Here is a 22316-nt window from a genome sequence, read left to right as displayed (position 1 = left end):
ACTCCATCTCGTTGTTATTTGAGATGAGTCCAACCACTGCTGTGGCATCTGCGAACTTAATGATGTGGGTGCTCGGGAATATGGATGAATAGTCATAAGTGTATAGCAGAGGGCTGAGGACACATCCCTGAGTGGAGCCAGTGTTTAGGGTGATGGGGGCAGATGTGATGTTGTGGATTCGGACCGTCTGCTTCCTGTTTGTTAAAAAAATCCAAGACCCAATTGCATAGTGAGGAGCTCAGGCCAAGAATATCCAGCTCAGGAACAAGTGTAGGTGTAATGATTGTGTCAAAGGTGAAGCTAAAGTCCAGGAAGAGCAGCCTGATGTATGAGTCCCTGCTGTCCAGGTGGGTGTGAGCCAGATGGACTACCCCTAAGACAGCATCCACAGTTGACCTGTTCTTCCTATATGCATACTGGTGCGGGTCAATGCTGGGAGAGATTAGTAGTTTGATCTGTTCCACGACCAGCCACTCAGAACACTTCATGAGTGCTACTGGCCTATAGCCATTCAGTGATGATACAGCTGAGGTCTTAGGAAGAAGGATGCTTGTTGCTGTTTTGAAACAGGATGGAACTATTGTCTATGAGAGTGAGATGTTAAAGATGTGGATCTGGAATGACCTCCTGACCTTCTCAATCGTGAGTCTGGGATGCTGCTCGTCTGGGATGCTGCTCGTCTGGGACGCTGCTCGTCTGGGACGCTGCTCGTCTGGTGATGAGGTGAGTCGGATGGTGGGAAATTTGTTAGATGCCTCAAAGTGAGCATAAAAGGTGTTAAGAGCATCAGGTAGGGATAGATCCCTGGAACATGCAGCATCTTTCCTAAAGTAGTCTGTGTTGAAGTGACTATGGATCCCTTTGGGCCCCTTAGTACCAACTGAGCATTGTTTAAATACCACAGCCTGCCTGAGTATTGTTACTGACATGTCCATCCCTTTATGAACACAGTGTATCCAGAGAGCTGGACTTGCTCTGTTGTGGTGGAAAGGAAGATTTGCGTCATGGGTGTGCAGCTGACAAATCTGCAGCAACTGTGTGACGCTATCATATCAATATGGACCAAAATCTCTGAGAAACGTTTTCAGCACCTTGTTAAATGTGTGCCATGAAGAATTAAGACAGGTAAAAGAGCTTGGTGTACCTAATAAAGTGACCCGTGAGTGTATACTTACATTATTTATTTATTCAAATATCATAACGATAAACACAGAAACAATGCACAACTACACCAAGGATAAAAACCAAAACAAAACTAATATTGTGTGACTAAGTACCGTTAAACTTCACATGGGGTAGGACTGCGCAGCCCGCAGGGAGCCCCCCCCCCCCCCCCCCCCGCCTCAAGAAAGTTTTTGTTTCTCTTTTGAGTCGATAAGTTGCAATGATAAACTACGGGCGCCTGCAGAGGGAAGACCAGCCGGGATACAGGATGCCTCCACGTTAGACATGCCTAATGACGCAACGGGTTTACTCAATACATCTTCAACTTATGAGGGACAGGATAATACTTGCAGGATTTCCCAGGTTTCCTATGACCAAAAACGGGCTGAGGACTCTGACATTGACAGATATTACGTGACACGCACACGGACTTTCTTCCGAGTACAGGAAAAAAGCTTTTCCGGACACCCGGGACCAACAGATGCAAACTTTCGTGATGGCACACACCGTGACGCTCTTTCTTTTGTGCGTTTTCAGTGCAGGAGCGGTAAGTTTCAGCCATCCTACTTAAATTATGCGCGTCTCTGTTTTTGCGCGTTTTGAAAGCATTAAAACTGTGGAATAATTTCTCTTCCTTTGATTTCAGCACACATTAGCACCTACGTATGAAGCAGAGGCATTAAGGGAGAGCCGTAAAGGTAGGTTTTTTTTTTTTTTTTATTTTTGTATTCAGATCCTGTGTTTCATTTAGAAGGACGCGGGGGATGGAGGGGCCGATGCGCACTGAATTTCATCCTTTTTTTTCATCTAGTTGGTGCTGCTTCACACATAAATCCTGAGTGGGCTGATGTTTGTATAAGTGTTACCTGTCTGTCTTGGGGAGGGAATGCAGCTTGCTTGCTTTTTGTTGCCCCTTCATTTGAGGTTAAAGGTGTCTTTGTGTGTGCAAACCAGTGTGGGTGGGAATGTTTTCAAGACAATTTCTGGTTGCTAATGTTTTGTGTTCTGTAAATAATTTTTTTGTCTGCTTCCTCTTGCAGTTCTTACTATCGCAGGCCAAGAATGTAAATTCCCTTTTCGTCAGGGTGGAAGGATTCATCATCAATGCATCACCATCCTGTCCTCAAGACCGTGGTGAGTCCTTATTAGCCAGCCTGTCTGAATCTACTGTTTACGGTTACACAAGCCGTCTGTAACGTCCTTGTAATCAAGTGAAAATGCTCTCGTGTCAGACAAAATGACAGCTCACCAGTCAACAGGTAGAAGAGCTCCCTCGTCATATTTACCAGTCATCTGACACACACCAACAAACCACACACCTGCACTGCACCTCACACACTTCACAAGTGTTAGCTCATGATTGTGTGTGCCGATATCATCGGGCCATCACTTACATCTGTGTCACTGTTTATGTTGTCTGATATTTGTGATGTGTCACTTTTATTTCACATGATTTGGAATGTAAAAAAGCTGCTTTTCAGTAACACAATTTACAAATTGTCACTCCATAGTTTGTAATGACACAAACTCCATTTCAGTCTTAATGTCTTAATAATCTTTTGTTTATTTGCTATCTTGATGATATGCGGTTGTCATATTTGCATTTCAGACTTTTGCTCTGCCCACTCAGTGTTGTCACTGCATTTTTTCTACCACGATGACTTCAAAGCTCTCTGGTTCAGCTCCTGTTGTTTTTAAATGTGCCGTGGAAATAAAAGCAACTAGCCTTGACTTGACAATATTCTCAGCACAGTCTGCACATGCAGCAGAATTTCACTTGAACTTATTGTATTTACACACATTGGTCATTTTGTTAGGTACACCTTGCAAGTACTGGGTTGGCCCCCCTTTTGCCTTCAGAACTGCTTTAATGGTTCGTGGCGCAGATTCAACAAGATGATGGAAACATTCCTCAGAGATTTTGGTCCACATTGACACGATACCATCACACAGTTGCGGCAGATTTGTTGGCTGCACATTCATGATGTGACTCTCCTTTCCACCACATACAACACAGTAGAGCTGAAAGGTGCTCTATTGAAATCTGGTGACTGTGGAGGCCATTTGAGGGAGGGGAACTCATTGTCACGTTCAAGAAACCAGTTTGAGATGATCTGAGCTTTGTGACATGGTGCGTTATCCTGCTGGAAGATCAGCAGGACCACATCCCTCATAAAGGGATGGACATGGTCAGCAACAACACTCAGGTAGACCGTGGTGTTTAAGCAATGCTGAGTTGCTATTAAAGGGCCCAAAGTGTGCCAAGAAACTATCCCCCACACCATTACAACACCACCAGCAGCCGTAATAGAATAGAATGCCTTTATTGTCATACAGAATGTGCAATGAGATTGTAAGCTTTGACACGACGCAGGATGGATCCATGCTTTCATGTTATTTACTCCAAAATCTGATCCTAACATTCAAATATTGCAGCAGAAATCAAGACCGATCAGACCAGGTAATGTTTTTCCAATTTTCGGTTGTCCAATTTTGTTGAGAACTGTAGCCTCAGTTTCCTGTTCTTAGCTGACAGGAGTGGCACCCAGTGTGGTTTTCTGCTGCTGTAGCCCATCTGCTTCAAGGTTCAGCATGCTGTGTGTTCAGAGATGCTCCTCTGCATACTTTGGTTGTAATGAGTGGTTATTTGAATCACTTTTGTCTTCATATCTACTTGAAGCAGTCTGGCCATTCTCCTCTTTCATCAACAAGGTATTTCCCCCCAGAGAGCTGCTGCTCACTGGATATTTTCTCTTTGTCAGACTGTCTTCTGTAAACCCCAGGGATGGTTTGTGTGGGAAAATCCCAGCAGATCAGCAGTTTCTGAAATCCTCAGACCAGCCTGCCTGGTGCCAGTAACCATGCCACCTTCAAAGTCACTTCATTCACCTTTCTTCCTCATTCTGATGCTCAGTTTGAACTTCAGCAGGTCTCTACATACTTAAATGCATTAAGCTGCTGACATGTGATTGGCTGACCAGATATTTGTGGTAATAAGCAGTTGAACATGTGTAAAGTGGTGACAAAATATTAATGTTTTGATATACTGTATAGCATCCCCTTGTAGTACAATTATTGTTAAACTGGTTCCAGAAATCAATATCTGGATTCCTTATACCAGACACGACTTCATGATTCTTTGTGGTGGTAGTTATTGATTGAAGAGGCTAAAATGAGCTTTAGTGAACTGACGCTGAAGAAGAAGAAACCCACGTGGGGAAATGGCAGACAGCTGTGCAAAGAGAATCCTAATAATCATTACCAAATGATAGAAATACTCCTACTTTTTGCTTCTTTAGGTGTGTTTTTTCCTCTTAAGTGACAGATTCTGTGGTGTGTCAGAGATGATTGCAGTGGTGCGAGTTTCACAGTATGGTCAGAGTCTACTGTGATTCGTGTGTATAAAGAATATAAGCCAATATATTAATATCATATTTTTAAATTCCTATCTATAGATATAAAAGAAAAAAAAATCCAGACACAGTCGGTCTTTGTTGGTGAGGCTGGAAGGTCCAGAGTGCAGGTTTCTTCTGGAGGGAGAGATGTAGCATCAGTGTTCTTATTTCTAATCAGTAATCCTGGCTTTTGGCATGTTCTTAAAAGAACAAAAACACTGGTGTTTTCCATCACTGCTGTAATAGCAGTGATTTGTACACTGATGCAGAGTATTTGGGGTGTGTAGTCACACCTAATTACAGCTCACAGAGATGAGGGATTTATGCGACAGTGCCATCCGATCACAAATTTAATGAAGTAATGAGCTAAAAAGCTTTAATAAAATGCTTATTGCTGAATTGCCAGTGGGGACTATGATGATTCTATCATAACACACTGTTATCACTAGCAATTGTTAAGCTAAAATGGAGAATTGATCTCTAAAAATGTGAGTATAAATGAAGTTTGGCGACTTCATAGCATTTATCCCAAGGGTATATAAACAGCTGCCACAGTAAAACCATCATGGTGCTTTTTTTTTTTTTTTAATCACGTCAGATTGTTACACAACAATAAAATCTTTTTATGATTTTGGAAAAAAAACAACATGAGACTCGCTGGAGGGCTTTTCAGTCTTCACACTACTTGGAAATGAGACAGAGAGGGTGGATGCCAGCAAGCTGGAGCAACATGTACGCAATTATACGTGGGCCAACATTTTCTGGTCCACCTACACGTAAAGCTGCAGCAGTTTGACCCCGCATGTTTCTGTGATGTGCTCATCAGCTCACCGTCAGGATGGGTTTGTCATTAAGAGTAGAGAAGAGGTGTGTTAATGTTACGTAGATTAGATTAGTGGATGATTGACAGAGTTGGCGAGTGTAGTTTGGTATAAGATGCATCACAGAGCAGGGTGCTACAGCAGGGTGTCAGTGCTTGTGGCTTTGATTTAGGGTTGGGTAAAATCCTCTGTTATGGTTTAAGCAATTTTATGTCACAATATCTATATGTCCAAATCAGACAGTATAACAGTCTGCAGACATGCTAACAGCTTTGTCAGGATATGCTTACTGAGGTTGTAATCAGGGTGTGATTTGTGAAAAAAAAAAAAAGGAGCGGAGGGATAATTCTTTTTTCTTTTTTTTTTTTAATGAAAATACTTCAATTAAAAAGTTCAGAATGTAAACACACACCCACAGTGTTTATAAGAATACTGTAATGCATTTTTTTATGTTGCATTCTCAGTCTCATGTTTTCAGTCTCTTTCTTTTCAGATTCAGATGTGGCTCGACATGACTGAATCACCTTTCCACTTAGCTCGTTCCAGCAGTGCCATTTAACTTACATTTTAATATGAAATATGAAACCTCAGGCAGGAACAGCACCAAATGCTGTCACTTTAAAAATAAATATTCCGTTACAGTAGATTCCTACATATCAGACTTCAAAAACAGTCTGCTTTGACAGGAGACTTTTTCTGCTTATCTGCAGAGCACCATCTGCAGCGCGTCACTCTGGAGAGGCATTTAATAATCAACATGTTTAATAGCATCATGAGAATAATTCTCTTTTATTTAGTTAGTGGTAGTTTTCACTATGAAGCTAGAGTGAAACAGGGTCTTGGTGCCTTACTAAAAGTTGGAATCCCAATCACCTCCCATATACTGTAACCTCTACTGTTGTGAGTGTTGAAAGTAAAAGTGATTTTCTGATTTCATTGCTCTTTGCACTGTAGACCGTTTTGAGATGCAGCACTTGACTTGACAAGAAGCCTGAAGAACTATTCTTGAAGACTACTTAAAGAAATAACTAAAAAGCAGCAGTTCAGGCTATGTTGAACAGTAAAAGTGGTCATAACAAATATTGTTTTTCAAGCGCATTAGAGCTGTACAAATGCTGTTTTTGCCCTCTATACTGTATTTCCATGTATGCATGCACATTTCAGTAAATTGCTGGACCTTTTTCTCATTTTCCTAGCTAACTATATAGAAATGAGGGGTGGCTCAACATTTTTTGCACAGTACTCCCCAGCCCTCATTTCATCTTTATTTAGTTTGTAATCCAGGTGATTTGCCGGTGACTATATTCCTGTTTCCTTTGTCCCAGGTGCTCTCTCACACACAATTTTGATCGGGACAGGAAGTGGGGCTTCTGCGCTCAAGAGAAAACGCAGCCAAATGGTTAGTTCACCAGACTGGCTGCAGACGGGCATTCCAGTTCTGTTTAATGAGAAACTACAATGTTGCTGTTGCTCTCCCTCTGATTATGTTTGGATATGTTTCAGTTTCTGTCCACACTTCACGCAAAGTCACGGATCCATGTCAGGTGAACCCGTGTCAGAATGGCGGCGTCTGCACAGCGATACCACACGGGCACACATTTGAGTGCTCCTGTCCTGAGAGCTTCTCTGGGAGAATATGTGAGCAAAGTAGGTAGTCTTATAGTAATAGTACACAGTACCTCTGTACTATTAGCATTCTCAACTATTCATATTTGGTTTTGCCAGATCATATATATATATTTTTTGCCTGTTCCCTGAAAATTTTCACATCAGAGTGCATGTTGGGCTGCCTGTTAGTCATCTGTCACACACAGATGTAGACTGAACTCCCCCCAAAAGCATGCCAACTAAACAACTGTAATCAAATGCATGCTTAGTAAAGGAAACAGACTATAAAGCCTTAACTTCTTCCTCTCTGGAGTCTTTTGAGTCACAAAGAGAGGCTATATCTGTTAACTTGGCTTTTCAGAAAGGTTGCAGAGTATAACAGTAGTTAAGTTAAGGGGCTGTTTACCAGCTTTATCCTGGGTTTTCAGTCCCATCTCATATAACCCTTTTTTGCCTCTGCCAGCACCACCACCTCATCTTGAAGAGTCAGTTCCACATATTTACACATTTAAAATGAAAAATGGGTTGCTGCGCCCAAAGGTGGAATCACTGATGTCATCACTTATATGAGGGGCAAGAAATTCACCAATGATGGACAAACGCAGCATCAGACTGTGATTATCAGTTCACATAATGACTGGTTCCCAAACCTGTCAAAATGTGGGCTGGACTTCAGAAGGAACCAAGGTAGTGACACTGTGAGGTTTCATCTCTAGCAGCAAATGGCGTTTGCGTAATTGGCTTTAAATCGGTTTAACTGCATTCAGTTGAATGTTCACAAGCCACAGACAGATGTGACCTGATGTTATCAAGTTGACAACTGAGCAATCTCCATTTGCTAATCTGGACTCTGGGATGTGGTTGAAAGACTGAGTCGTAGTCTTACGTCCAGAGTATTGATCATGGCTCTGCAAAGATACCCTGCAAAATAACTGATTGAGAGGTATAATATTATAATTACATGCAGTTGTGTGCCATTGGTAAACAGATTTCACTTTTCACACGTCCAATCAGTTGCAACCAAAACGGTCAGAGAAGCTAGAAAAACACAGGAAAATGTATCCATTGCAGCAGCTTAGCCATCAGAGATTTGCTCTGTATGCTCCATTGAGCTCTTCAATCTCCTCTCCCATTTCAACCCGACGCCTTTCATGTGTTGTGTTGGCTTTTCAGAGAAGTGCCATGAAACCGTGCACCTGCGCTATTATGACATCGGAGAGTCTTGGGGACGAATTCACCTTCGTAATGTGGAACAGTGCACATGTGTGGCAGGGGAAATCAAGTGTAAAAGAGTCCACTACACAAGTAAGACGTGCTTTCTGCTTTTGTTTCTCTGCTCTGACTGTGTCCGGGGTTTTTTGCTCCGTGGTTCACTCTTATTGTTGGGATGATAAGGGTGAAACCCAATACGGTGGGCTACAATGACTTCAGTGCTATTCACTCTGACAAACATTTGAGATTATTGTCAGTTCATTGAACTAACAATGAGTTACATTTTACTACTTATTGGAGTTGTTTATTTACAGTAAACAAACATAAAGAGGAAAAAATACCAACCTCAGCAACTCAAATACTTTTTTTTTTTTTTTTTAATTACACAACTTGATTTCAAACTTCCAAAAAAGTGTCAGATCTCCTCTTTGCCTGAAGAAATGTTTTTTTTTTCACTCTCTCAAAAATCAGCTCATAACAGAAGGTTTGAAAGACATGCCCTACCCTTTCTTTGATCACAGCTCCATAGTTACAAGAGTAACTTTGCCGTGGAAGAAAAGGCAGATTATATGACTCACTGTGACTCAGGAATGGTGTTTTAGGACACACCCCTCGGGTCCATAGGGTGCTTTCATCTCAATGGGGGGGATGTTCACGGGCGTTTAGCAGATTCCCCAGAATAAAGGAGATAGAATCAGGGAGGTATTTTCATGCTCCCTCAGCTGAAACTGGTTTTGTCATGATGATAGGGGCTTAGCTTACACCAGTCACAGAACACAAAAAAATCACAAAAAAAAACTTTCTTCTAGCTATCTGAACAGGACCCCCCACCCCCATTTTAACATTGTTTTGAAATTAAACACTATTTTTACTTAGTATTTTTTCTTTCTTGCAAAGCACAAACTGCCCTCTTCCAATAAAACCCAATACACATCTGGCATCACTGTTCTCCAGCATGGTTTATGTATGTTGTAATATTTCACAGGAGGCTACTCAGACCCAGATACATAACATATACACTATTAGAGCACATAATATGAATATATTAGGGAACAGTTTTAGCAAGCAGAGAGCGTGATTACTCAGAGTCATGTTTTCGGCCTCTTCTTCTACTTCTTTTTTGATGTTAAACGATTATTGTGGGTGAAAGAGCGGTGCTTCAATTTCCACTGTGCTCTCCAACAAGTCACTGTGTGGTCTGTGTGCCTTTTGGTGTTAGACAGGTACCAGAGCGTTTCTGCCAAGAATAAAAAAAAAAAACAAAAAAAAAAGATAGAACAGCAAGAGTGAACCAAAAATCAAAGAACTGTAGAGTCAGGTTAAAATTCACTGGGGCTTCAACTTAAAAGTTTTTTTGATCCACAGATGTCAACATAATGAAGTTTTAAATAATGAGGTCAATATATGTCCATTTTTTCCCCATACTTGGCTCTCTATGGTTTAATAAAGAGTGAATATCCCTAATATAGTCCTCTCAGACACACAGCTTTGGCAGTGAGCACAGCAGCTCCATCTATCTGCTGTTTGAGCTTTCTCTTTAGGAGTAGCAGACAGCATAAAGTTACCTCAAGGCCCCAGTTACACAGGCTTTCAAAGTAAAAGTTGTGCCTTAATGCTGAAACCAATGTGTTCCAAAAAGTGCAAGTTTTACTTTGAAGGTGAACTGTCTCTGTTTCTGCAGTTTTTGATGCAGCACTAAAAGCTCCCTTGTGTACCCAGTTCTTGTTTTTTTTTTTAAAGTCATCAAAGATGTCCGCTGTACAATCGTTCTACCCTGGAAAAAGAACAGTTCAATAAAAGAATTAAAAGATCAAAATTACCATGACATTCATGCCTATGATGAGTGTATGTACACTTCTGACAAAAACTACCTCTTTCCGACCAATTTCACCTAACAATAGCAAGCAACCTCCCACGACCACTTGCCAACCAGTCTGGGAATACATGTTTTTCCCTTGTGACCGGTGGTTGCCAGATGGTTGCCAGATGGTTGCCAACTAGTCTCTAGGCCTGTGTGACTGGGGCTTAATGCTATTGTCACAGTGACTGGACACAACCACATTATTGTGATCGTGTGCAATGAAATTGCAGTCTTGTTACCTTTGATATACTTGTTTTGAAGACTGGGGCTTGTAGCAACGTTGGTGTGTCAAGATGATGAGTAGAAGGCAACAATTCAGAAATTCCTCCACAAATAGTGATGTAGTTGCTGCAGGATGGTGATTTAACTGCAAAATAACATAGACACTCAGCGGCCTTGCTTTTATATAGAAATATAACCAGAATATAACCAGCTGGCAACCAGTCGAGTCTTGTCCCCTAATGTAAAAGAGATGCATTGCAGATGAGTTGCGTTCATTAACACAGTCACAACTACAATGTGTTGGCAATTTGTCTCTGTTTATAAATTAGATAGCAGTTATTTGCCAAAGATAACAGCATCAGGATGTGACAGTGTCTGTCTTGATGTGTGCAGTGTGCCGTACAAACCCCTGCCAGAATGATGGAACATGCCGACTGATCATATCCACTGGAAAGGAAGTGTGTTACTGCAGACATGGCTACAGTGGACCTCACTGTAGTCTTGGTAAGTAATAGGAGTATTATGCTTCTGTTTCCCTCACTCAGTTCAAAATGCAAAATTTGCTCTTATAGCGTCCTTATAATGAAGTGGTGTTTGTATCAGGCTGAAAATAGTAGAGAACAGTATGTCTGTGTAGAGTCCCAGTCATCCAGGTCATGGTACTCCGAAGAGCTTTAAAAAGAAGGCGACTAGTTTTTGTCATGTATGCATAGGTTCATGTTCATGCATGTGTGGACGATAATAGTTTGATTAATGGTTGCTGGTGAGGGTGTGCTTGTTAGCTTGTACTCAGCTGTTGTAACTTGTGTCATTAACACGTTCGGAGAGGTTTTAAAATGTGTTCTGACTCATTCTGATGTCAAGAGATGAGATCTGTCGTCACACAGGTATCAGCTGCATCCGGAGTTTGTTCGATCACATTCATATTGTTTACATATCTGTGTTTTACTGTGGTTACGGTTGAGATTGTTTCCGTGTCTCTCCCTGTGGTGTGCGTGAGCAGAGCCAGAGACAGAGTGCTATAGCAACAGGGGCACAGGTTACAGAGGGGTGGTGGGCACCACCGTGTCCGGCGCCCAGTGTCTGCCATGGAACTCAGACCTGCTGTTTGATGAACTCCATGTGGGCACAGTGGTTGCATCATCTGCTAAAGGTCTTGGGGAGCATGCCTACTGCAGGTGTGTGTGTGTGTGTGCTAAATCATCCTGTCTTTATGGCTGCTATTGTAGATTCCTAATAGCATCCAGACATAGAAGAGCTTAATGCAAAACAAATGTAAAGTTCCTCAAACAGTTAGATATTAAAGCCTCTGGTGGGTGCTGTGGTACAAACGAGCTTATCTGGATGGCCACTTTTCTGTATACTTTTCCCATAATTTATATTTTAAAGCTGCAGTATCCAACTTTTTACCCTGAGCTAGCAAAAGCTGTGTACCTCTTATCTGTCAGCTCCATGTGCCAACACTTGTCATTCATGTGACTCAGGAAACCCTGAAACTATCATGCTGAATGCACCCTGCCTGCAATCAGGGGGGTAAAAAAAAAAGGAAAAAGAAAAAAACAGGCCTATCTCTGCCACATTCACCCTTAGTGCATTTATTACTGCTTTTCTCAGCTGTTTTTTTTTTTTTTTTAATATATCATACATATATCAGACATACTGACAGCAAACGGCATGTGTCCCAAATTGTCCCAAGTTAAAGCAAACAGTGGGATTTAGGCTTACATGCAGGCTCAGATAGAGTATTAATTATTGGGAAGATTACATATTGCAGCTTTAAAACTAAAACCTTAATCCTAGTTGTTAAAGCACGACATAAATGCAGAGGAGAATGTGGAATTATCAGTGTGTGGATTTGAATAGTGATGGAGCCCATGTGAGCCATTCAGCTAATGAAGCAATATATAAAGATAGAAAGCAGTGGTGCTACACACACACACACACACACACACAAACACACACACACACACACTCTGTCCATTGTGTTTCTCTGTGTGTAGAAACCCAGACGGGGACAAGAAGCCGTGGTGCTACACACTAAAAGACAGCGCCATCTCCTGGGAGTACTGTGACGTCCCCTCCTGTGTGATGGCTGTGTGTGAGTAACCAGGACACAGGGACAGAGTTTGTGTGCAGAATATAAATGCATAATTATGTTGTAAATGTTGTAATTGAGGTGGTATATTGGAATTTAGATATGCTTTATCATAAAATTAAGGCACCCCCCCCCCTTGTACAACTCCTTTTTTTCAGGGAAAGCATATTTATTCATCTGCCACTCTCTGAACATTCCTTCTGTCGCTACAAAAAGCGATCATTCACAAAGGCCACACAGTGCAGCAGCGTCTTCGCTCTCTCGGCCTCGATTGTGTGACATACACACTGTTTTGTCTGATTCAAGAAACACTGAAATGCTGCTCAGTGGCTCATTAAATGCCTCCGCTTTTAATGAAAAATCCAGTGTTTGAGATAAAAAAAAAAAAAAACAAAGCTAATCTCTGCTGAGTCATGCTGTTCTCAAAAGTTTAATTCAGCCAAGTTGACTTTTTTTTTTTTTTAAAAGAAAAAGAAAAAGCACTGGCTAGATTAGATATGAGGAAAATAATATGACTCACCGTGAATCACCATGTGAGGCGGAGCCAAATGTTTATGTGGTGAGTGGGGTTTGGCACAGCTGTCTGTCTGTCATGATGCCAGGAGTATGCACAGAATCCACGAGCTTTTTCTGGTTCCTCCTCAACATATGATTTGCAGCAGAGGAAGCTTTGCCACCCTGAGCACCCTATAGACATGCTTTTCTTTTTTTGCTTCTTGCAGGGGGAAATCAGCCAGCAACTGAATCAAAAATATTCAAAAGAGGTATTTTGGTAGCCCGTAAAAAAGCTGTTAGACTGATCTTATCTGTTAGTGGCTCTTAGTTGCTTTTAGAAAGTTGCAGCTTATAGTGACAAACTAAGTTTAAAATAATCCTCTGTCTTAACTTTTTCAGCTTCTTCGCGAATGTTGACTCCATCCAACGTCCTGCCCACCGTTAAAAAGCCCAAAACCTCCAAGCCGGCCAGCAAACCTGTGTGTGGGACAAAGCACAAGAAGAGGCCACTGATAAGCAGAGCGAGGATAATGGGGGGAAGCTCGTCTCTGGAAGGTGCTCATCCATGGATGGCAGCCATTTACATCGGACAGTCGGACTTCTGCGGCGGCAGTCTCATCTCCTCTTGTTGGGTCATCTCTGCGGCCCACTGCTTCTTCAGCAAGTATGTATTATGTCCTACAGCTACAGTGGATGTTATGCATATTACTGAAAAATAGAAAATGCTTTGAGCTTTTCCAGCCGTTTCGACCACTGTACACAGTGTTATCTCTTAATAAGTTGGAAAAAGTTATTAACCTTGGAAAGTGTGAGTCTTTTAAGAAATTGCATGTCTTTGGGAGCCCAGTTCAGTCTGTGTATGAAAGACTAAAGGCAGCTAAGTAAAAAGAAAAGAAAAATCACAATACTTCTACTGTTTCTCAGAAATTTTTTCTGACCAGCTGAGGAAGAGGTCACAATTTAAAGGGCTTTCAAAGACACGACCCTTTGGGATCAAAGATATATGAACACACCATATTTAGACATTAAGTTTGAGGTTTTACTCGAATGTCTGAATGTCGAAATTTACATGTGGTCATGTTTACGTGCAAATGTCTGTGCGTACGTCAAAGCTTTAGCTAAAGCAATTCAGTGTTACATAGGAAACACTTAGCAGAGTGCATATAGTAAAATACAGTATATGGTATCTGCAAGGCTTCTTTTTAAATACTCTGTTTACTTCTAAACTGTGTTTTTAACACATTTAGGGCATGGTTAGCTTTTTTTAATTAGAAAAAATTAATTTCAATTCACAGTATAAAACATAATTATCAACCTCTAGGGGATTTAGCTTTTGTGTAGACGGAGAAGAGAGTTACAGAATTAATTGAAACTTTCATAACACAAGCTATATTAAAATCATTAGATTTTAATATAGCTTGTGTAAACTTAAAAACCTTAAACTGATGCGACCCTCTGGCCAAGTGGTAAGGGTTCATGCCACATGGCTGAAAGTGCTGTCAGCCGATGACTGGTTGGTAAGCTCGGTTAGCACGCTGCAACTATATACTGTCTCTGTGAAACTGATTTCTAAAGCTCCAGACACACAGGCTGCAGACCGGTCAGTGACCCCCTTAGCAACCACCGGTCACCAGGGAAAAATGTGTATTAGTGAAAACCTCCTTGGTATTGCTTTGGTTGCTTGCAGAGTCAGGTGTTTCCCCATAGTTTGCATGGAAGATGCTAACTTTTCTGCAAACACTCGCCAACTACTTTCCAAACGGTGGCAAAACATTCAAAGTGCGACACAAGCAATCACAAGGAGGTTTTTGGAGCAGCACACTCTTTGCAACCAATTCTGCCTAGTGACAGCCAGCAGCTTCCAGCAACTGCCCACCATGTGGTTGGAGAACACACATTTTTTTGGGGTGACCAGTGGTTGTATCACATCCAATAATCCAACCTCTCTACATTTCAAAATCTTTTTTGCATCCAGAACAGTTGCCCCCTGCTGATCAATAAAAAGAATGCAGGTTTAAGACGCGTCTGCAATAGTTTCACTTTTCCGACCCGGAAGCTATGTCCATCTTTTTTAATTTCTGTACAGAAGATGGGGTGTTGCTGTCACTTAAAGCAGCAGCATCTCTAATAATGCAAAAACTGCAGTTTTTGGAAGTTCTGCATTGGCGTCATTTTTCAGCTCCTTAAAAGCTAAATGTCCTGTTACAACAAATGTCTGGAGGCAGTCTGGGTTCTCTAATTTTTTTCCCACCTGGGTACTTCACCAACTAGCAGTAGTTGGTGAAGTACCCAGGTTACCTCAAGTTTTTGACTTTATGAGTATTATGAGTGTGTATTTTAGTATGCTAATGAATAAATTAAGAATGTCTTTTCATAGCCCCCTGAAATCTCAAATCCGTGTGGTGCTGGGCCAGCATAAGTTTAACACCACGGATCCCAACACCAGGACATTTGGAGTGGAGGACTACATCTTTCCAAAGCAGTTCTCAGTGTTTAACCCAACACTGCATGACATTGGTAATCATTAAAAACACACACACACACACACACACACACACACACATACACGCCAGTGACTCACACAAACTTGAAGACCTCCTGTCCCTGTTCAGAAACACACAAACCCTCTTAAGACCCCAGTCTGTGTGCACAGCTGTGCATCACTGAACAGCTGTGTCCCTGCGCTCCCCCCACATAAGTACACGTACACACACCTACATACACTGATGGTTGGGTGTGGCATTTTCTCGAGGCAGCAGAAAATGCCTTTTGAAAGTCTGCCACTCCCTTCATAACTTTTCTGTTTCTTTGCCCGTTTCATAACATTTTATTTCTGTTGGGCAGTTCTGATCAAACTGAAGAAGCAGGACGGGAAATGTGTGAGGAAAACCCCGTTCATCAGGCCCATCTGCCTCCCAGACAAAAGCATGACGTTCCCTGATCGCTACTGCTGCACCATTAGTGGCTGGGGACATACAGAAGAGAGTGAGTAATGAGGAGGTCATGGCAGAACCGTGTCATTTCCGTTTTATCATGATGACAAATATTTACATTCGTGCATTGAGTGCATTTGTTGCGCAACTCCAGTGAATGATTTATTTGTTTATATGTTTAAACTGCAGCAGCAGGGCCAAATGTGTTTAGACTGCTATTCCTCTTTGAGAAAAGTTTTAGATTTATTTTTAATGCACATAAAAGAAACATTTTGTCACTTTGCTCGTTAGCTTTCATCTAGAGAGCTAAATGTCACAGCCAGCAGTCGATTAGCTTAGCTTAGCATAAGGACTAGAAGAAACAAACAAAAAAAAAAAAAATGGGAAGACAGCTCAGTCTATTCTGATCTTTTATCTAACACGATGACTCATTTGTGTTTTATTTGACAGAGGGACAGGGGTACTCCACTTTGCAGCAGGCTGGAGTGAGACTGATTCCTCATGATATTTGCAGGAAGCCAGAAGTCTATGGCAACCACGTCACTGCTGACATGATTTGTGCAGGGATTAACGGCTGCACTGATGCGTGCCAGGTAGGAAAGCATTTTGAGGACAGTCATTATTGGATATAACTCTGCCAAAGAAGTGCTAGTGTTCTAATATACAGTCCTCTAATAGAAACATCTTTTTAAATTTTAAATAAACTCAAGGCTTGAGGTTCTAGTTCCAGTTAAGGCAGGAGATTGAGCCAGCGCTATAGGGCTCAACAGTGAGGTTCTGGAGGTAAAAATCCCATTCATATGGGAGTGATGATTGTAGTCAGGAATTAATTACTGTACCATATCAATTTTCAATGATTTCTTTGAACTGTCCTTTTTCCAGGGTAGAATATATGTGCAGTATACATCTCTAATGACTTTCAAAAACAAGAATTTGGTGCACAAGTTTCAACTGTTATATTTTTTAAATTTTCTCCAATCCACACAAGGTCAAAACTATACGTACACCCTGTCTAATATTTGGTTAAATATGTCTTAGCGAGTTGCACCGACGCTTTTGTTAGTCACTGCCAATCCTCTGTACGGTGGCCCTGAGAGGTCAAACACATCAGAACTGAAGAAAACAACAGCAAATAGAAAAACACTGCAAAATCATACAAAACACAATGAGTGTTTCTGGGGAGACATTAACATGATGCAGAAGTGACAGAAACCAAAACGTGCGAAGGATTGCACCGAGAGACTTAAAAGAAGTAGAGGATGCTTCAGTGTTCTGAGGGAGAAAAAGATGCAAATTAATCAGTGTTTTAATCACATGATTCATATAATACTGTAGATGTTAGCTTGTCACTTCCACAGCTGTTCTGTCATGTTATTATCTCCTCAAAAACACTGCGTTTCATGGGTTTCCTTTTTTGTGAGCTTTTCCTGTTTTTTTTCCCCCTATTTCTCTTGTGTTTTAATCAGCTTTCATTGTGTTTTGTGTGCTTTTGCAGCATTTTTCACTTGCTGGTTCTTTCTTTCTTCTTCCTTAAACGACAAATAAATGGACCCACAATGCAGAACCTGAAAACAGCTTTGCAGTGAACAGTCGTTACTTAATACAAGATTAGGTAATAGGTACTGAGTTGTCTCAGGGAGTGAGCAGGGAAGGTCCAGGGAACAGGAAGCCGCTAGGAGGAGAGAGAGAAGGATATTAAAGTCTGTTCAACTATATTTCCTAAACAATGTAGATGGCATGATCAGAAAAGTCTCTGGCCTACTTGGTCTCCAGGAGGTGGTGCTGGGAGAGGGGGAAACTGGGTGCTGCGAGAGTCTGGAGTTTAACAAGCGTTGGAGGGTGAGCAGGCAGGCAGGTAGGAGGGTGATGAACAGATGGAGTCCAGGTGGTGAGTGATCCGAACAGGTAAGGCAGGTATAGTGAAACTCAGTGATGACACGGGGAGTGAGGACGTGGAGGCTCTTTGGCTGACAGGGAGGATTTTCTGGAAAAACAGGTAAGCACAGGAAACAAGGTCGTGGAGAGAGAGTAAAGGTTGGCCTGATTACCACTGTGGAAAGCAGACTATCTGGCAGAGAATGGATGGCACCACTGGTCCTTAGGTACTGGATCTGGATAAGGAGATGAGGTGTGTGCAGCCAAAGAGTGGGAACCAAAACTCCACCCTACTGGGAGGAGCCTACCAGAAAGGCTCAGCCAAAAAAGGACGCAGCAACAACTCACAGCATGACACCGTTTGACATCTCAGGGCCACCATAATTTTGGGATAGTTCTAGCTGGATATTTGACCACTCTTCTTGGCAGAATTGGTTCATTTAAATTGTTTGGTTTCTTGGCACAGACCTGGCATTCAAGTGTAAACCACAAATTTTCAACAGGGTTGAGGTCAGGACTTTAGGCGGGTCATTCCAGAAGCTTAATGTTAGCCTTCGGTATCCATTCCAAAACCAGTTTTTATGTGTGTTCGGGATCATTGTCCTGTTGGAACACCCAGTTGTGTCCAACTTTCAATCATCTAGCTCAGGGGTGGGCAAACTTGGCTCTGGGGCCACATCGATGGGCCGGGCCAGCACCAGATGCATACATATCAAACATAAACATAAAAAGGCATTAGAGTGTTAGTACTTACATTTACTTTTAGTGGAAACAGTGTTGTTTTTGCTGGTGCATCGAAGTCTGGTGTTAGTTTTGTTGTAGCAGTTCTCAGAATCCTTGACATCAGTCATAATTATGATATGATTTGATTTGGGCGATTCTGTACCATCTTCAGCGGGCCGGATTAAAAAGACCAATGGGTCAGGTGTGGCCCACAGGCCGTAGTTTACCCACCCCTGATATAGCTGCTGATTTGAAGTGAAGTAAAAGAATTTGCAGGTACTCATCTCCATTATTCCATCCACTTTGTGCAGTGTACCAGTACCACTGGCAGCAAAACAGCCCTACAGCATGATGCTACCACCACCATGCTTGACAGCTTGTACATGCTCTTAGGTTTGACAGCTTCACCTTTACTCCTCCAAACATACCTCTTGTCATTGTGACCGAAAAGAACAGTTCAAAGAAATCATTAAAAGCCCAAAATAACCATGACATTCATGCCCATGAAGGTAGCATTAGCTTAGTCAGTTTGTCTAGTTCACTGCCAAACTGTGAGACCTAGTTTGAGTTGGCACAAGCTGCGCCAGCTTTTTGCTCCTATTGTTTTGTAGTATTGGAAATAAATATAGATTATCAAGCATTGTGGGCAATATGAACTCCTGAGACTGACACAGTAGTTCTAACTATGTAGGTCCAATGAAACAATGGCCACGCATCTCACTGCTGTCTTTGAAGATGTTTTTTCTCTCTCTTCTAAAATAAAATAAAGGACATAAAGGTTTACAACATAAAGCTTTCAGTCCCGTCAAAGTCTCTCATGCTCATATCCATTCATAAACAATCTCAAACATGCTAGCACAACAGAAACGTGCTAAGCTCAAATGAAATCACTGAAAATGTCCATGTAAAGGCATGTTAACATTACACACCATATAAACAAATCAAGACCATTACTGTGTGCGTCTCTTGGACCACATGCAGAATAAGGTTACTTTGTGGTGGTATGTTTTTGCTCTGCATCCATACATAGTTCTGGCTCACAGTGCTAATGGTCATGCTCTCAACTAAACTCTGACCATGTGACCATTACACTCTGCATCAAACAAACTTTTCATAAAGATCACAATATTTTAACCAATAACTTATTTTAACAATGGCACACCTAGACAGTTTTTTTTAACATGTTACCTTTTTAACATTTTACTTAATGCATTTTTAAGACAATTTAATTACAAACTTAAATGCAAGTGAATTTATGACATAATAGCAAATAATATATAGAATAAAAAATAAATACATTTATTTCACTGTCTCTGGGACAGTAGTTGACCTCCTGCGTCAGCTTTGGGTTGACATCAGAGGGTTGACATTCACAGTAATGGAACAGCGCTTAAGATGGCAGGAGGGGTTCCTCTGGTGAAGCACTGAAGGAAGGTAATGATGGTCTTAGTCTGTAAAAGTCAGACATGTCTGCAGCACCAGAGTACCTACTCGTCCTGCTGTGCAAAATATTTAAACTCCTTCCTCTGTTTATCTCATAGATGGAGTGTAATTTTGGGGAATATATTAAATTTCAGGTGTGTGACTCAGCCGTTAGTGTACCTAGACTTTGATCTGTGTGTGTATGTTTATTTGTACATCTACTTGTGCGTCTCCTTAGGGTGACTCCGGGGGTCCGCTGGCTTGTGCGAGGAATGACGTCAGCTTCTTGTATGGGATCATCAGCTGGGGAGAGGGCTGCGGCCGCTCCAATAAACCCGGAGTTTATACAAGAGTAGTGAATTACATCGACTGGATCGATTCAGTGATCAAACCCAAACCCAAGGCTTCACGAAACGATATTACCTAGAAATAATCTTTAGTGTGTGAGATGTTTAAAAATATTATAGTTGAACTTTAATTATTTTATTATTGTAAAGCTTGTGGAAGTTTATAGGTTATCATTTTTTAACTGTGAAATATGACTGAATAAACCTTCAGTGACTTCATAAAACTTTGAGTGTCCTTGTTAAAGTGCTGTTTACAATAGTTAAAACAAGCTAAGGTCAAAGTTCATTTACCAGCTTTTTTTTTTCTTTTAGGGCAGCAGCTGAATACCACAGTCTTTCTCCATTATCATGAAGTTGGATTTTATGAGAGTTGAGATCTGTTACTGTTCAATTTATTTATTGAAATTATAAACCTTTTTTTTTTTTAATTATATATCAAAATTGGCCTTAGAAATAGTAGATGGATTAATCTCATGGTCTGGAATCCTTCAACTGTACAAGTGCTGAAAGGCCTCATTGTTCAGTGAAATATCAATAATAAAATAAGAGAAACAGCTGCATTTGCACAACTGGGAAAAATATTGCTGATATCCATATTATTACATGAAGAGTTTAGACTGTACAGATATGATGTGGTACTTTCAATAGTTCAGTTTGAAGGTGGTTTTATGAATGAGCTTTTGAAACACCTGCAACTATGAAACCAAATACATAAAGTAACAACTATCCTGAAATTAAAGATAATAAAGGGGTATGATATGTATTATGAATATGCTTAAAATTACCCTAACAGGACAAGAGATACTTAGAGCATGTGATTTGCTCCAGGGTCATGGCTAAAGGGGGAACCAAACACACCCCTGAAATCAGACTGCCCCCCCTTTGCTTGTCAAGTCGATGAAATGCAGGGACACAGATTATAGTGGGAACCGGGGGTGAAGATGACTCCTGGAAATTATAAATATGCTTTCAGGGTGTTTTCACATCTGAGCTCTTTAGTCCATTTTTCCTCTTGGTGTGGCTCTTCTGTGCAGGTGTAAACACGGTAATCGCACTCGGGTGCGAACTAAAACAGCTTTTGCTGCTTCCACCCCAGCATCTGGCCAATGAGCAAACTGAACATTCTTGGTGCATTTTGGTTTTGCTTATTTTTCTCTGTGTGAAATTTATCCAAACTCTGGGAAAAAGCTACAAGTTTACAAATGTATCAACTGATTTGGACCATAGTAAATGAACTATAGGTATATAAATATCCTTGACTGTTGTAAATGGAATCCCCCTCACATGCCTCACAGTGGCTCAGCACCCCTGACTCTTTGTAACAGTGAAATTTGTCCTTTATTTGTCACTTTGTTTGACGTCCCTTTCAGCTACCAGAAAACAGACTTATCTTGTGCTTCGATGTGGGTGTCATACTGTTACAGGCCAGCACATCTGCTAAATGCACGTTCATGCAGGCTGGAGGTTTGTCCACAATTAAAATCATTATGACTTGCTCCATTTTTCACGTGGTGTGGTATTTATTTCTGATTGTTGGTCTCTCTTTGTGATACATTTAATTCAATTGAACTCAATTCAATCAGATCAATTCAGGTAGGCATTGTCACCCAGAGAACTGCTGCTCACTAGATATTTTCTCTTTTTCTGACCATTCTCTGTAAATCGTAGAGATGGTTGTGTGGGAAAATCCCAGCAGATCAACAGTTTCTAAAATCCTTAGATCAGCCTGCCTGGAGAAACATCCATGCCACGTTCAAAGTCACTAAAATCACCTTTCTTCTTCATTCTGATACTCAGTTTGAACTTCAGCAGGTCGTCTCGACCGCGTCTTCGTGCCTAAATGCACTGAGTTGAGTTGTTGCCATGTGCCTGGGTGATTAATGAGCTGTTGAAGAGGTGTGTCTAATAAAGTGGCTGGTGAGTGTATATTTCCACTTTGATTTATTAATCAGTTAATCTGTTCTGTTTCAGTATTTCTTAGACTGGGGGTCTTCATGAAATGCAGTTACATGATATGTTAAACGTGGCGGTTTCCCCTGCAGCAGCAGGTGGTGTACCAGCCCAGGTGGCAGCAGCAGACGGACACACAGGCAGACACCGCTCATGCCATTTTCCATGTGCCTTCCTTGCTGGGGGGCGAGTT

The 22316-nt window shown here is 41.3% G+C and overlaps 1 protein-coding gene across 3 annotated transcripts; it reads left to right on the top strand.

Annotated features, from left to right (window-relative positions):
* Positions 1-1473: 1473 nt before the first annotated feature.
* On the top strand, positions 1474-20266 carry hgfac (HGF activator). 3 transcript variants are annotated; one of them, XM_030753949.1, is made up of 15 exons: positions 1474-1711; positions 1811-1862; positions 2205-2298; positions 6706-6779; positions 6884-7027; positions 8162-8293; positions 10677-10787; positions 11287-11461; positions 12284-12381; positions 13101-13142; positions 13273-13537; positions 15251-15390; positions 15718-15858; positions 16257-16399; positions 20065-20266. In XM_030753949.1, exons 1-15 carry the CDS (start codon positions 1646-1648, stop codon positions 20251-20253), a joined length of 1866 nt encoding a protein of 621 aa, XP_030609809.1. In that variant the 5' UTR covers positions 1474-1645; the 3' UTR covers positions 20254-20266. The 3 variants fall into 3 exon arrangements, with proteins under 3 accessions (XP_030609809.1, XP_030609808.1, XP_030609810.1); XM_030753948.1 differs by having other exon boundaries at positions 15236-15390; XM_030753950.1 differs by lacking the exons at positions 11287-11461; positions 12284-12381 and having other exon boundaries at positions 15236-15390.
* Positions 20267-22316: the final 2050 nt, after the last annotated feature.

This window comes from Archocentrus centrarchus, chromosome 18 (assembly GCF_007364275.1).
Source record: "Archocentrus centrarchus isolate MPI-CPG fArcCen1 chromosome 18, fArcCen1, whole genome shotgun sequence".
NCBI classification, from domain to species: Eukaryota; Metazoa; Chordata; class Actinopteri; order Cichliformes; family Cichlidae; genus Archocentrus; species Archocentrus centrarchus.
This window is presented reverse-complemented; position numbering and strand designations above follow the sequence as displayed.

Coding starts and splice junctions, on each gene's coding strand:
- hgfac (XM_030753948.1), top strand. CDS start 1,646: ATGCAAACTTTCGTGATGGCACACACCGTGACGCTCTTTCTTTTGTGC. Junction 6,780..6,883: donor AGAGAAAACGCAGCCAAATG/GTTAGTTCACCA, acceptor GATATGTTTCAG/TTTCTGTCCACACTTCACGC. Junction 10,788..11,286: donor TGGACCTCACTGTAGTCTTG/GTAAGTAATAGG, acceptor GTGCGTGAGCAG/AGCCAGAGACAGAGTGCTAT.